Below are 13234 nucleotides of genomic sequence, written 5' to 3' on the forward strand. Positions count from 1 at the left end.
CACTATCAGGAAGTCCATGGTGACAGTCACATTTAAATACATGGGGAAACAACATGCTTGAAATCCATTTCAGATAACCTGGGAGACCGTGGAAGCAGAACAGAAAAGCATCCTTTAAGTGCAAGATTGTTAACTGGGGCCAGGGCTACAAGGTTCTCTCCATTCAGCCCTTTCAAAAGCACAAACAAAAAGTTACAATATTTAATGTGCTGTGCTCGCACACAAAATGTGATGCACAATGACATATGCTATTTAAAAAAAATGACATTGCTGCAAAATATATAGAAATTCTCTCACACTGTTTTGATTAAGAGATCATTTAGTCTTAAAAGCAATTAACTTTAAATTGATCTTAACTTTTGTTAACAACTGTGTTGTTTGGTGTGTCAGAAATCCCAAGGTTGTTTTAAAGGCTTAAATGCCTGCATACTGTGTTTTGGTTAGGGGGGTCTGAGTTTGGTGGGGGGCATATGAGAGAAACATATAAGAGTAAATGTAAGGGGGGGATGCAAGGAGAAATTAAAGGTGATTTTTTTTCATAAATACGTGACAAAATCAGAAATGTAAAACATACAGTAGGTGAAGTTACAAATGTAAATAAACCTTTCAAAGACGGATCTACAATTATGCTGATGTAAAAATCACTTTAAAATAGGAGATTGCATCATTAAAAAAAAATACAGCAACCACTGTTACCAGGCAAATACGAACACGCACAGAGCAATCTAGCACTAGGGATTGTTCTAAGCACTCGTAATAACAGTACAACAACAGATACTCATCCATGCTAGACTGATCTTATCGTATCCACAGGTAAAATTACACCTTTTCAAGTGTCATGAAGAGGTAATTGGGCGTGCGGTGTCATCTTTACAAAGAGGAAAGCTGGGGCTGAATTTACACAGCTGTTCTGACTGTGCCCTGATTGCTCCATGGGAAGCCAATGCCCTCTATCTCACCACGGGCCAAAGATTATGGGGATATCACATTTACGTCCCCCTGAAACACGGATTATACCATTTAGAAAGTATAGGCTAATACTGTGTCTTGTTTTCCATTTCAAACAGAAATAGGCTAAAACTAGGGGGAGGGAGTTCAGATTACAGATGGCAACATGCTTTTCACTCAAGGACAACATCCCTGATATTTACAGAACACAGACAGAGATCAGCCTCTTAATGTATTATCACTAATTAAAATGAAATTAAATGGCACTTCTTTTAATAAATGTATTCAGTTTTGGATTTAAAGGTCTTAGTAAAATAATGCTAAAACGTTTGCAAAACAGTTATCTTCCCATTTCCATATTATAAAATGTAATTGTGACAATGGCTGTCATTTGTGAAAAAGCAGCATGGACATTCCGATAAATACCTCCTGTCATGTTTCACAGAAGAATGAAAGTCAAATGGGTTTGGAATGATGGCAGACCTTCTCTTTAGACATTGTCTAACTACAACAGTGTAAACAGAAATCTGTCTGACCAACCCTTGAGTCAGATTCCCAAGCTTTCAAACCGATAACACTCAAGACATGAGTCAGCTTTGAAGTCCATCTGACACCTGCTAAATTGGAAGAGCCAAAAGAATACACCCACCAGCTCCATCTCTGTGTGAAACAATCTAGAATGTGTGTGTGGCAGGGGGGGATTGAGCACGCCGATTCAATAAAGGAGATGAGGAACAGCCACTGCATAGCAGTTATGAGGAAGACTCGCAGGACCAGTGACTCTTTGAAAACGAGAGTGTGTAGCACCTGCGACACCCATGGGCTTCAGATGAGCAACAGCGAGTCTTCGCCAGGAGCAGCCTCTAAGATTACCGCTCTCCCCTTTAATCCCACAAAAGGGATTAGATGCTGCCTGAGAAGGGGGGAGAGCGGTTCTCTCATAGAATGGGGGTCTGCTTTGAATTATTAACACTTCTCTCCAGCCTGGTTAAACAGGACTTTATAACACAATCACAGCACTGGAAACAAGGGTTATGGTTTAGCACAGCCGCACACACAGAGAATCAGAATTCCCCTACACATGGTCACAAGGACTCCAAATTCTCAAAGGGTTTTCCTTCCCTCACAGTCTACTTCAACAGCTTTTTTGAGCCCAATAACCTCCTACTGAAGAGCGCAGAGGAAGTGAAATTCTATCGGTGTGGTAGGAAAGCTTTTAGCTGAGTAGCGTCTGCACACACAACGGAGCATAGTGCTGAGGGGACAAAAGGAGAAAACTTTGTGATGCATGATAGCAATGTCATCCATCAAGTTTCAGAGCACCTCAACTACATCCTGTAAGGAAGACAACTACAACAAGCCTAACAATATAAACTTGTGATCTGTAATTTAATAATAAATTTGAGCAATAAAATAAAGTTCTACATGACGGTTGTTCAGAATAATCTCCAGAAGTGAACCGTCAATGCTCTGATCATTGCCGGACACGTTCAGATCAAATCCCCAACCAGCCGGACAAACAGTTAAGACCTGAGAGTACAACAAGCGTTGAATTCCTTAGGTGAAAGAGTCGGTCTGAAACTTACCCCCCTTGTTCCATCTTCCCTTATTCCTGCCCTGAAGGGATGGATGGAGAATGTCCAGGAAGACCAGAAGAAACAAAGTGAGTCTTACAGGAGAGAGGAGGAACATCTCAGGTATTGGGGGTTGAAGGTGAAGGTCCTTCACCTGCCCGTATTTATGCCCGCTGGAGCACGAGGGGCGCACGGAACCTGGCTCTTAAGTCCGGTCATCGGTCACAGTCCAGAAGCAAGCATGAAGCGTGCGTGTACCTCCACCACGTTGCCAAGAGCTCCTGAGCTCTGCCCGCCTAAGAGCGCACGTGTGAGAGTGAGACCAGCTTCTCAGTCAAGCTCCATCACACGCGATCGAGAGCCTTCATCATCCGAGAGTGAGAGAATGAGCGTGTGAGAAGCACAGCGCAGCTCAGTCTTCCCTTGAAACATGCGCACGGATGCATGCACACACACGCTCCCTCTCCCTGCTGCCACCACTGTCCAAAGCCGTCAGCGGTTTTCCCTGCAGTGGTGGATCTGTCCCAGTCCACAGTGAGAAATCTCCCGCACGATCCTTCTTGTTTTCCTGCTTTGCATGCCAGAAAGCTCCAATGCGTGTTCGTCTATGTGAAGGAGGTGGGGAGGAAATAATAGCGTAACATGCACCGTGGGTCACAAGGGATGTGCCAGGAGAGAGGGAGAGTGAGGGCAGGACGGCAGAGAGATGCAATGTGGTGACAGCACTAATCTTGGAGCTCTGATCATAACAGACGTTCAGGCAGCGGAAGCCAGAGAGGCTCTTTAAAGACTAATAACACTCTCTGCTTCAACTCTGAGAGAGGGAGCAAGAGAGAGTGGGAGTGCAAGAGAAAAACTCTTGAAGATAAGAGTTGGGGGAGAAGGAGTGATGTTGGACACTGCAATAGTCAGCAGGTTTGCCTAAATATGCTGGTTCTCGGCTTGGGGAAAGTTAGTAGCATTAAACATCCTCAGGGGGGGGTCATGCAAATGAACATTGCCTGAAACTCTCGAACACACACATACACACACACACACACACACACACGCAAAAAAAATACGCTAAAGACTGTTATTTTTGCCAAGCTGCTATCGAGGGCGAATGCACACTGGGCTTGGGGTTTTAGGGTGTGAGAGACGTGCGTGAGATTTATCATCATTTGGATTCATACAGAGCGCATAAATAATGTCTGTAGCAGCAGCAGTCCCATTAGTGACGACTCAGCTGACAGTAACAGCAAACAATGACATATGAAAACATTTCCTGTTATCTACATGAATAAGTCTCGATTTATGATGAGCACTAGATGACCTTCCTCGGCAGTGGAACTATAATTCATTTGATGTCAATCAAAATGTATTGAATTACATTCCAAGTACAATGCTAGAAAAATGCATATTCTGATGGTACCCTTTCATCACAGTCAAATCTTACATCGAGAATAAATATGGCACTCAATCTTACTGCTTAGCTCACACTTTCTTCATCCTGTAGAACATTTCTCATCATATCTGTTCAAGTATGAAGAAACTCTTTGGCTAAATGATTCCCTGAGAGGCAAAAGAAGTTTCTCTCCAGCAACTTCTTTTTAAATGTCAGTGACTAGGCATTACCCATCCAATTTCTTGAGGAACACAATAATAAGGTTTTAGAAGCATACATGAACATTCATTTACTGATTCAAACAGCAGTTCTGCACACTTGGGTTGGGAATCAGTTCTTATTGAAACCGTTCCATTTAAAAAGATAATATCACAACCAAGCAATTGAAGACATTTCGCTCTGTTAAAGAATTTTGAATGTCTGCATTTTTTTTTTTGCTAATGCAGATGTAATGACAGAACTGATAAAACTTGACAGTGTTTTCCACACTTCAATTCAGCAGTCACTGTGTCGCTACTGAATCTACAGTGCCAAGGAAAAGTAAATTGTTTTACCAGAGTTGTGAGCTTGCCGTCTCAATTGAATGTGATGAGAGAGAGAGAAACCCTGAGTACCATGAAATAATTTAAAGACAATAAGCAACAACATTGCCTCTTTGTTGTACCATTCTTGTTTGTTGCAAGCAACAAACACACAACACAATCTGTGCAGTCCAATTCTGGAATAAATTACTTAGAACTGAATCTTTTTCAGTCAAAATGATAAACCACCAAAATTCACACTGAACACTAGAGATATTAGAATATTGCAATCAAAATCCAAACTTGACTACAAATTAAGTTCTCATTTGCTATCGCTATCTGTGCACATATAAATCACACAGCTCAAATACCACACTGTATATATGCATTAAAAAATTCATCTTGCGTCCAAGATAGCCCTCTTGGAGAATGGCTGATTAATAACACACATGCCCTTGCCAACTTCATGCATTATACAGACAGTGAGACTAACCAGCTTTTTGTGAAATAAACTAAAGGGTACAGATGTGCTTGCATTATAGAATCAGTTTGAGAGTGACTATGTTCTGCACATCATAATGCTAGCATTATCAATTCAACATCTCAGATACAAATATAGTTTCTTTAAAGCTATTTTTACACCACAAGCAAACAGTCCATAGAAAAACTTGTATTCTGTCAGCACATCCGTTATGTTTATAGACTTTTATTTTAACCCTAAAACACCTTAATGCAAACCATTCAAAATATATATGTTGTTGTCAACTAATAATAAATAAATATATATATATATAAATAAATAAACACACACACACACACAGTATATATTATTTTTTTTTCATAGATTTACTGCCATTTTAAAATGGTACATATAAAATTTAAATGATTAGTATTATTTACTGAGTGTGTTTACAAAATAGTGTATATCTTTACTATACGGCAGTATATTTTATATGGCAGTATAGTTGCTTAAAAGTATTAGTGCTAAAAGAATCATTAAGGAACCATAACTATTAAGTGGAATCGTAACCAGAAACATTAAACTCCTCACTATTATCTCTAATACACACAATAATGTCCTGATGTATCCATTATTTTTAATTGGACATGACTAATTGATTAAATTACACAGAACCTTGAACTGTAGCTGAACCTTTAAATGTGCATCCAATCATCAAACACACTATCACACCTCAATTCACACAAAAGCAAGGTTTTTTTTTTTTTTTTGGTAGTCACCTCTCTTGCAAAATTTGAAGCAATATGGCAACCTATTTGCAGCTTAGTGAAAAAGAGCATCTGTTCCGAATGCAAACATGCTGTAAAACTGAAATGGAGAAAGATAAATCTGATCCTGAGAGAGACACGAAAACCACCTTAATCAAGACAAACTGGGCCTGCAGGCATACTTTTGTGGCAACTCGGCACAAGTTCAGCCACCTCCACAGCAACACCTGAGCCAGTGACTGCATGCAAAACCAAAACGCTTTAATTTCAAATGGTCCACTGTGAACCAATCATCAATAAATTAATTCAAAACTCTGGTATGAGATTTGGTACATGCATGGCATGTGCTTTTGTGTTACAACTGCAAAGCTGAAGGCCAATGAACAGCCTCTTCAGTAGGGCTTCTCAGCACCTGTACAGGACCGTGAGCCTTAACAACATGCTAAAGACTGGAAAGATTACGTAAAATGCATTTGTTCACATCATCGTACTTTATTTCTCACCTCAGGACTGCCTGAGTGTAATATAAATGGCTTTTTGTCATTTTTTACAATCAAATCACAAGCTATTGTTTTCAAAAGCACAATGTATATGGTGACAAAATTAATGCTGTAAAAAGCCAAGGCCTTGTGATGTGAGGACAAAGTCAATGCCACAGCCAATGAAAAGAGGAGTAGTCTTTCTCAGCATGCTCTGTAATTTAAATAACAGTGATTGTCTGATAAATGAAGGCTTATTTGCATAAGCTGCTAATTATTGCCTTACCAAAGCCCAAGATGGAAAATTACAATCTTAGGATGGGAAAATAGAAATGTTATCAACAAAAAATCTTGGCGTTCCAATACTTGGGAGCTCCAATGATGTTAATATAATGGGCATATGCTCTGGTGTAACATTAACTCAAAGAATGCTGTAAATCTTGAGGCAGAATGGCAGTTAGGGCTAGAATCGTCTATGTCAAGCCTCCCCGGGAGCCAATTTGCTTAAACTGTTTGTAGATGGGTCTGTTAAGCAAATACATTTTACCTCTTTATTTCTGCATTCGAGAACAAAAGAGAAGGAGATGATCCATTTGAAGCATGGCAGATAAATGGAGGAGAAGTGGAAAGGGTAGAGTTAGAACATCAGGGAAAACACAGAGAGACAGGGTCTTTGGATCCATGTAGGGGTGAGCCTGACGGCTTATCGCCCCCAGACAAGAACCCCCTGGATAAACGTGGTCCGAACAGGACCAGGGTGCAACGCTGTGATAAGCAAGGAAGCACGGTAAGGCAAAACACCAAAGGAAGGACAGCGAGAAGGAAAGATATAGAGAGAAATGGAGTGAATAAGCCTTGGGAAGACAGTGGCAACCGTGCCAGGAATGCCCAACTAGCACCACATGGCTAAACCTCTTAAAAAATTTACACATAGAAATTTGGCCAATGTGGGCTATCAAAAGCGCATGCGTGTAGCTGTAGCTCAATTGGTAGAGCATTGCATTAGCAGCACAAAGTTGTGGGCTCGATTCCCGAGGAGCACATGTTAGGTACAAAATGTTAGCCTCAATGCACCGTAAGTCGCTTTGGATAAAACCCTCTACTAAATTCATAAATTTAAATGTGTAGCACCAGTGTTCATTACAGCAAAATGCTGAAACATTAAAGAAAGACGCACCACAAACTAAAAAGAAGAGTCTAGTTCCAGCGAGGACTGACTCTTGATGGCTCACCATGAAATGTGCTTCAGGCACTGGAAGTAGCATGGCGAACAGTCAAAATATATCAATCCGATGGCAATCTGGCTCTTTTGTTACTAGTTTCTTAGCTTGGGCAACTGCTTCACAAGATACTGGATAATCTATTTTCTTCTCGGTCTCAATAATCCAAACCCTGCGCCCACTTCTCGCACAGCGTAGTTTGTAAATCTGGACCCAATTTGGTTGTTTGTCTTTGCATGTATGACTGTTTTGCAGCACTGAAATAATAATAATAATACTAATAATTATCTAGCATTGCAACCATCTGGCTCAAGATTAACATTCCAATTAGAATTTGCTGCAATCAGAGTGGTGCAACTTCCAACGCAGGAAATAACTGCTGTGACAACGGCTATTATTAGCCCCAAGTATCCCGGCTTATGAATTTTAATTCTACAAATGAACTGCCACATATGTCACCAAAAAACTGGCAAACAGGGCAACGGAATCGAAGTGGTTTTCCAAAGCAGCCGAGGGCTTATTGAAAAGTTGCATAGGGCCAAACTGAAATTCAAACAATGACTTGTCCCCAGATGGGAAAAATAAAGCTCATGGCTCACTGATTCGTTCAGTCTTAATGGATTTTGTAAATCAATATACACAATGGCTTTCATATACTGTCATAATAAGAGCTTTGGTCAATGTTACTTTTTGTTATGAGTTAGAGCAATTATATGATTACATCTTATGGGATAAAAATTCACATAGTATATATCTTTTGAAAGTGGATGATCTAATTGGACAAATTACAATTAGAGATGTCAATCAAATCAATGAGAAAAAAAAAGAGATTGAAACGATATATGATTTGATATATGCCAATTAATCAACCAAATTAAATCTTTTAAGAAAAGCCTGCAAATGAAGATAATTTACAATATTAAATTGGCAGTCAAAATCATTGAATAGCATTGCAATAAGCACTTTTTGAGGCCAAAAAAAATTACTTGTTTTAAATGCATATCATTAAACAGAACACTGCCACTGGTCTAATGATCAATTTCAGTTAAAAACATGAAGTGAATATTAAAATCTTTTTTTTTTTTTTTTTTTTTATAGTAGGATTATTAAAAAATTATCTCCCTTAATAAATCACACTAATTTACTGCATTAAATTGACAGGCATAATTATAATCCATCTCTTCACTGTCCGACAGTTAGCACTGTCCAAATTGTGTGTGTGAGACAGCGAGTAGCGATATTCCCCACCACCTGACACCCTAATGACATAAACACACAAATCTTTGTCAACAGAGCTTACTGTGACACCTGGTATCATCACAAAAACAATATCCTCAGTCCGTGATGTCTTACAGAAAAAAAAGAAATGCTAAATAACTGGAAGAGTATTGTACTGAAAAAAGCAAGCACTGCATGGCTTCACCAGCTAGACTACATGAATAAGACATCAAATCCATGGTAAAATACAGACTGTATCTCTAGATCCCTGAATGGGATAGCTGGAAGAGAAATCTAGATGCTGCCACATTGTTTACAAAACTGCAATATAATATATGTACACTGTACACAGCATATATAGCCTGGACAAATCGAAAAACAAACAATAGCAAACAATAAAAGCATGTTGTAAATCAATAAAATTCATCCTTTTTGTCTTTTCCTTTAACCTGAAAACAATATAGTGGTGCCAAAAAATATTTGGATGCTTTAGTCATACTTTAGACTTCATTACTTACCAAAATATCAAACCACAAACACACATTTAAAGTGAAGTTTGTTAGGTTTCAAATTATAAAACAGTAAACATAAAATAGCATTTGAATACTTTACGGTTGCCATAAAATTGTGGGTTGATTGACCAGGTTTTTCAAATACACTTTAGGGTCGATGATTTACTGTATACATGAAACAACATTCAACTTGGTCCAGCAGTGGAAATAAACAGGAAAATAGGCCACAAATTAAAAGTATAAAATGACTGTCCTGCAAGAGAACAGAAAATATGCTTTCTTTCTTTTTTGAATTTTGATTGATGTTTGTGATGTTTCTCTTATCCTGGTGATAATGCTTCTTTTAGGTTTAATTTGGATAAGCATGACACAAAAGAGATTAAAAATAAAACATTCCTACTTCATTCCAACTGGTATGGCCTTTCCTGGAGGACTGTCTCTGTTTGCAGTACCAAACATTCAAACTTCCTCTTTTAAGTAGCAGTTTAACCACCTGACTGGTCACATGACCCAGCCAGGTTGTCCTCTGTCTAGCCTATGCAAGGCCTAGAATGAACAGAAAATACGTGTTTGATTTAACCAGTACTAAACAAAGTTTCCTGTTAGTAATTAAAGTTTCATTGTACTTGGATATTATATTTGATGCAAATAAATTTCAGGATACATATTTAACCAATCATTTTTGAGATAAAAACAGGCCTAGGCAGTCATGTGACCAGTCAGGAGGCTGCAGTTTCTCTCCTTTTAGGGACATTTTTTGCAGTTGGTGTGGTGCTCGCGATGCGGTTTTCGACGGCGGTAAAGTTAGTTTGACATTCATTAGACATTTTTGTTTTTGCCAATTAAACTTTTTGTGGCTGTTATGTTTTGAGCCCAAACTAACTCAGATAGTCAAATATATGCAACAAGGCTTCATTTCTAGGGGGAGAAAACTGATGAACCATTTAAATTAATTAAACTATTTAACTACGTGACATTATAATATAAAACCAATATTAAAATGTTCAGAAATCATCCCTGTTACTGCACAAAGTTCCGTTTTTTGAATTACCGTTTTGTGTTTTTATTATTATTTTACAACTTTTGATGCATGCAATAATATAAATCCAATAAACGACAACACCATTTGAACTAAAGGTATCAAACCAACTGTAAAATATACTGAATATTATTCACTATAATGCACAAGGCATCGTTTTTCAGATGATGCCTTTATTGTTTTTATATACATTATTGAATCCATATTTTGAACAGTTTTTTATAATGTACCCACTTAAATTAAACAGACACCATTTGAGATAAAGGTATCAAACCAACTGTATTATATTATTTATAATGCACAAGGCTTGTTTTTTTTTTTTTAGATTATGCTTTTATTGTTTTTATATTGTTTTATTAAAGGGTCCTGCAAGCACTTTAATTTATCCCCTTTTACTCATACTGCACAAAACGTGGTTCAATAACATTTGATATTATAGGGACTGATTATTACAAATGCAGATGCCACTGTGTTCTGGTTAAACATTTTTTTTTACATTTAATTATGCTAAGGTTTGCATATGGTGGTGTGTTCTTAATGACAGCTTTCCTTACAATATATACTAGTCCTAAAATAAGAAATATCCCAATATATCACCTTGCTTACAGTATCGCAGTGTATCACAATATATCGTATTGCAACCCCTGTACGGTGATACACACTGTATCTCCAGATTGTTGACAATACTCAGCCCTAACGCCAAATACACAGAAAATCATGCTATTGATATGCACTTTCAAGAGATCGTTTAAGGGATGTTTTTGAAAGTCTAATTGGCGACATGGATTGAAGCAGAATATTTTGTTAGATAAAAACATGGTTGAGCATTTTGAAAATGATTACATCTATCTTTTTTCAATACATTTTGACTTTACGACGCTCTGGAGTTATTGGAAACGTTTGCATCCCACGAATTATAAACAATCCACCAGCATCATCAATACTCTGAAGTCTATAACCTCAGTTCCAGCCAAGCTCTTTCTTGCTGACATTTCAAAGGTATAAAGCTAAGTTTTATCTTAGTAATAGCTTTAAAAAAAAATAGAAAGAAAGTTGCTAGACAACAGTGACGTGCGTCTTCAATGGCGGAGAAATGAAACAATCACTGAAATTACATACAGTACACAGTGTCTGTAATGCATGCGGTCATATTGAGCATAATGGTCATTCTAGGTAGAAATACTGAGAACTCTTTTGTGTTTTGTTATTTTAATAAAATAATATTGTTAGTATAAAATATACACACAGGAAAAGTCAGGGTACTAGAGCTATATATGGGTTTTATTTCAACAAAGTTATTACATTGTAAAATGGTCAAAATAAACGCCTTGGTAGTTCTAATGTCAAAATTAATATTTTATATTATTATTATATATATTATATATTAATTATAGAATATGTATTCAGTATTTGATCATTCTTTTTTCAAGACTTGTGAGATAATTTTACATATCTATATTATTTAAATGAATGTAAATCACAATAAAATCCTTGACATTTCCTTTTTTATGTCAGGCCTAAAACATAATTATAATTAAAATAATATCTACAACTCAGCTTCTGTCAATGGTTTCCCTCTCATTGTAGAATCAATGACTTGCAAGAACATTTTAAGAGTAAAAAAAAAGTCAATACTGTGAAATATGAGAACACAGCACTGGCAAGAAATGTTATCATTTTTCCCCCATCTGCCACATTATCTGCCACCCACAAAAAACATCAGGTTCCTCTATCATCTTCCAAACATCCTCCTTTTAAAAAGATTCCAAAAAGCCACTTAGATTCAACCCAACATTCCCTTCGGATCCATATGTGTGATTATGAACAAGAAAACAAGCGATTCAATTAAATGTTAAAGACGCAGTTACACCACGGCGATAAATCCCACAGCCATCAGAAGTTTGGGCAGCGCAGAAGAGTCTGGCGCTGGGAGTGGCAGGCGGGCCATTGGCGGCGTTCGAGAGGCAATAAGAATCAGAATGAGTTAGTGATAGCTGTAGTAAAAAATGGCAGGATCGTCTATTTACAACTGGCAGTAAAACTGCCGCTTGTGCGATTTATGCCTACACTTGGCCCGCAACGACCAGTCCCTTTTTTTTTTGCCAAGGGCACGGTAATACCCTTCACACTACTTTCGAATAATGCAGATAGATGTAATATCAGATCACGAATTTGAGGAAACCAAGATGAGCATGGAAAATTAGGCAGAAAGGTGGGCGGTAATGGTCAAACATTTTCTTCGCCATATATGGAGCACGTACATACGAGGGTTCGCGTATGTGCCGTCATTAATGCATGTGAATGTGTGTGTGTGTTGCCCATCCCCACCACCTTCACACCCTTCAAACACTCCTGCAGGATCGCACCACCCATAGTGAAGAGTTATTAACACCTTGGTCGCACCTTCAGATAATGGCAGCAAATATGCTTTGAGTTATAAGGTATGTATTTCAGCCTCTCTGGCCCCTGTGTGTCTTCCCTCTCCCTGAGTTATGCTATTGATTTAAGAGCTCAGATCCTGAGTTAGAGCCAGGTTGAAGCTTCTGTGGCCTGGATGAGAGAGGAGAGAGGAGGGAAGACTCATGGCCAAATTTCAAAACTTATGAAGGTAATGTTAGCGATTTGAACAAGCTAACCTTGAGAATCTCGTCCAGGACTGTTTGTGTTTTATTTTTTTAGTCCATGGCATTTGCATATATGGTTTGAGTGATCTGTAACAAATTTTTCCATTCTTTTTATTTATGAAGTAGATCATATTCAGAAGTATTATGGGCAGTATTTGATTCAAATTCAGCCTCTAACAAACACATGAAAGAGACACAATGAGACTCCTGAATGTGCGTTCTAGTTTGCACTGCATCACAAATAGAGAATCTTTCAGTTTGCATTTCTATTCAAAACATCTTTTGACCTTTTTTTTGTTTGTTTGTTTTTTAATTGAACGGATGTTATCCTTTGAATTATTTGCATGAAAATTTGAATGAAAAATATATTTGCATGAAAAAAAGTTTATTTATTTTTTATTTTTTTTATATAGTTTTTTCATGATTTTACATGTGCATTGCTGTTTCAAAATAAAGAACAGATTTTGCACGTTCACTGATGAGTACTC

The 13234-nt window shown here is 37.8% G+C and overlaps 1 protein-coding gene across 2 annotated transcripts in view; it reads right to left on the reverse strand.

Annotated features, from left to right (window-relative positions):
• Window positions 1–13234, reverse strand: part of LOC127972426 (roundabout homolog 2) — a 369417-nt gene that overhangs the window by 304492 nt on the left and 51691 nt on the right. Inside the window, exon 1 of one of the 2 annotated variants that reach the window (XM_052575902.1) lies at window positions 2535–3094. The exons of the other annotated variant lie outside the window; for it this stretch is intronic. Coding sequence (XP_052431862.1) covers window positions 2535–2640 — 106 coding nt within the window. The 5' untranslated portion in view covers window positions 2641–3094. Of the gene's footprint in view, window positions 1–2534; window positions 3095–13234 lie in introns of those variants that run through there. 2 annotated transcript variants of the gene reach the window in all.

This window comes from Carassius gibelio, chromosome B15 (genome assembly GCF_023724105.1).
Source record: "Carassius gibelio isolate Cgi1373 ecotype wild population from Czech Republic chromosome B15, carGib1.2-hapl.c, whole genome shotgun sequence".
NCBI classification, from domain to species: domain Eukaryota; kingdom Metazoa; phylum Chordata; class Actinopteri; order Cypriniformes; family Cyprinidae; genus Carassius; species Carassius gibelio.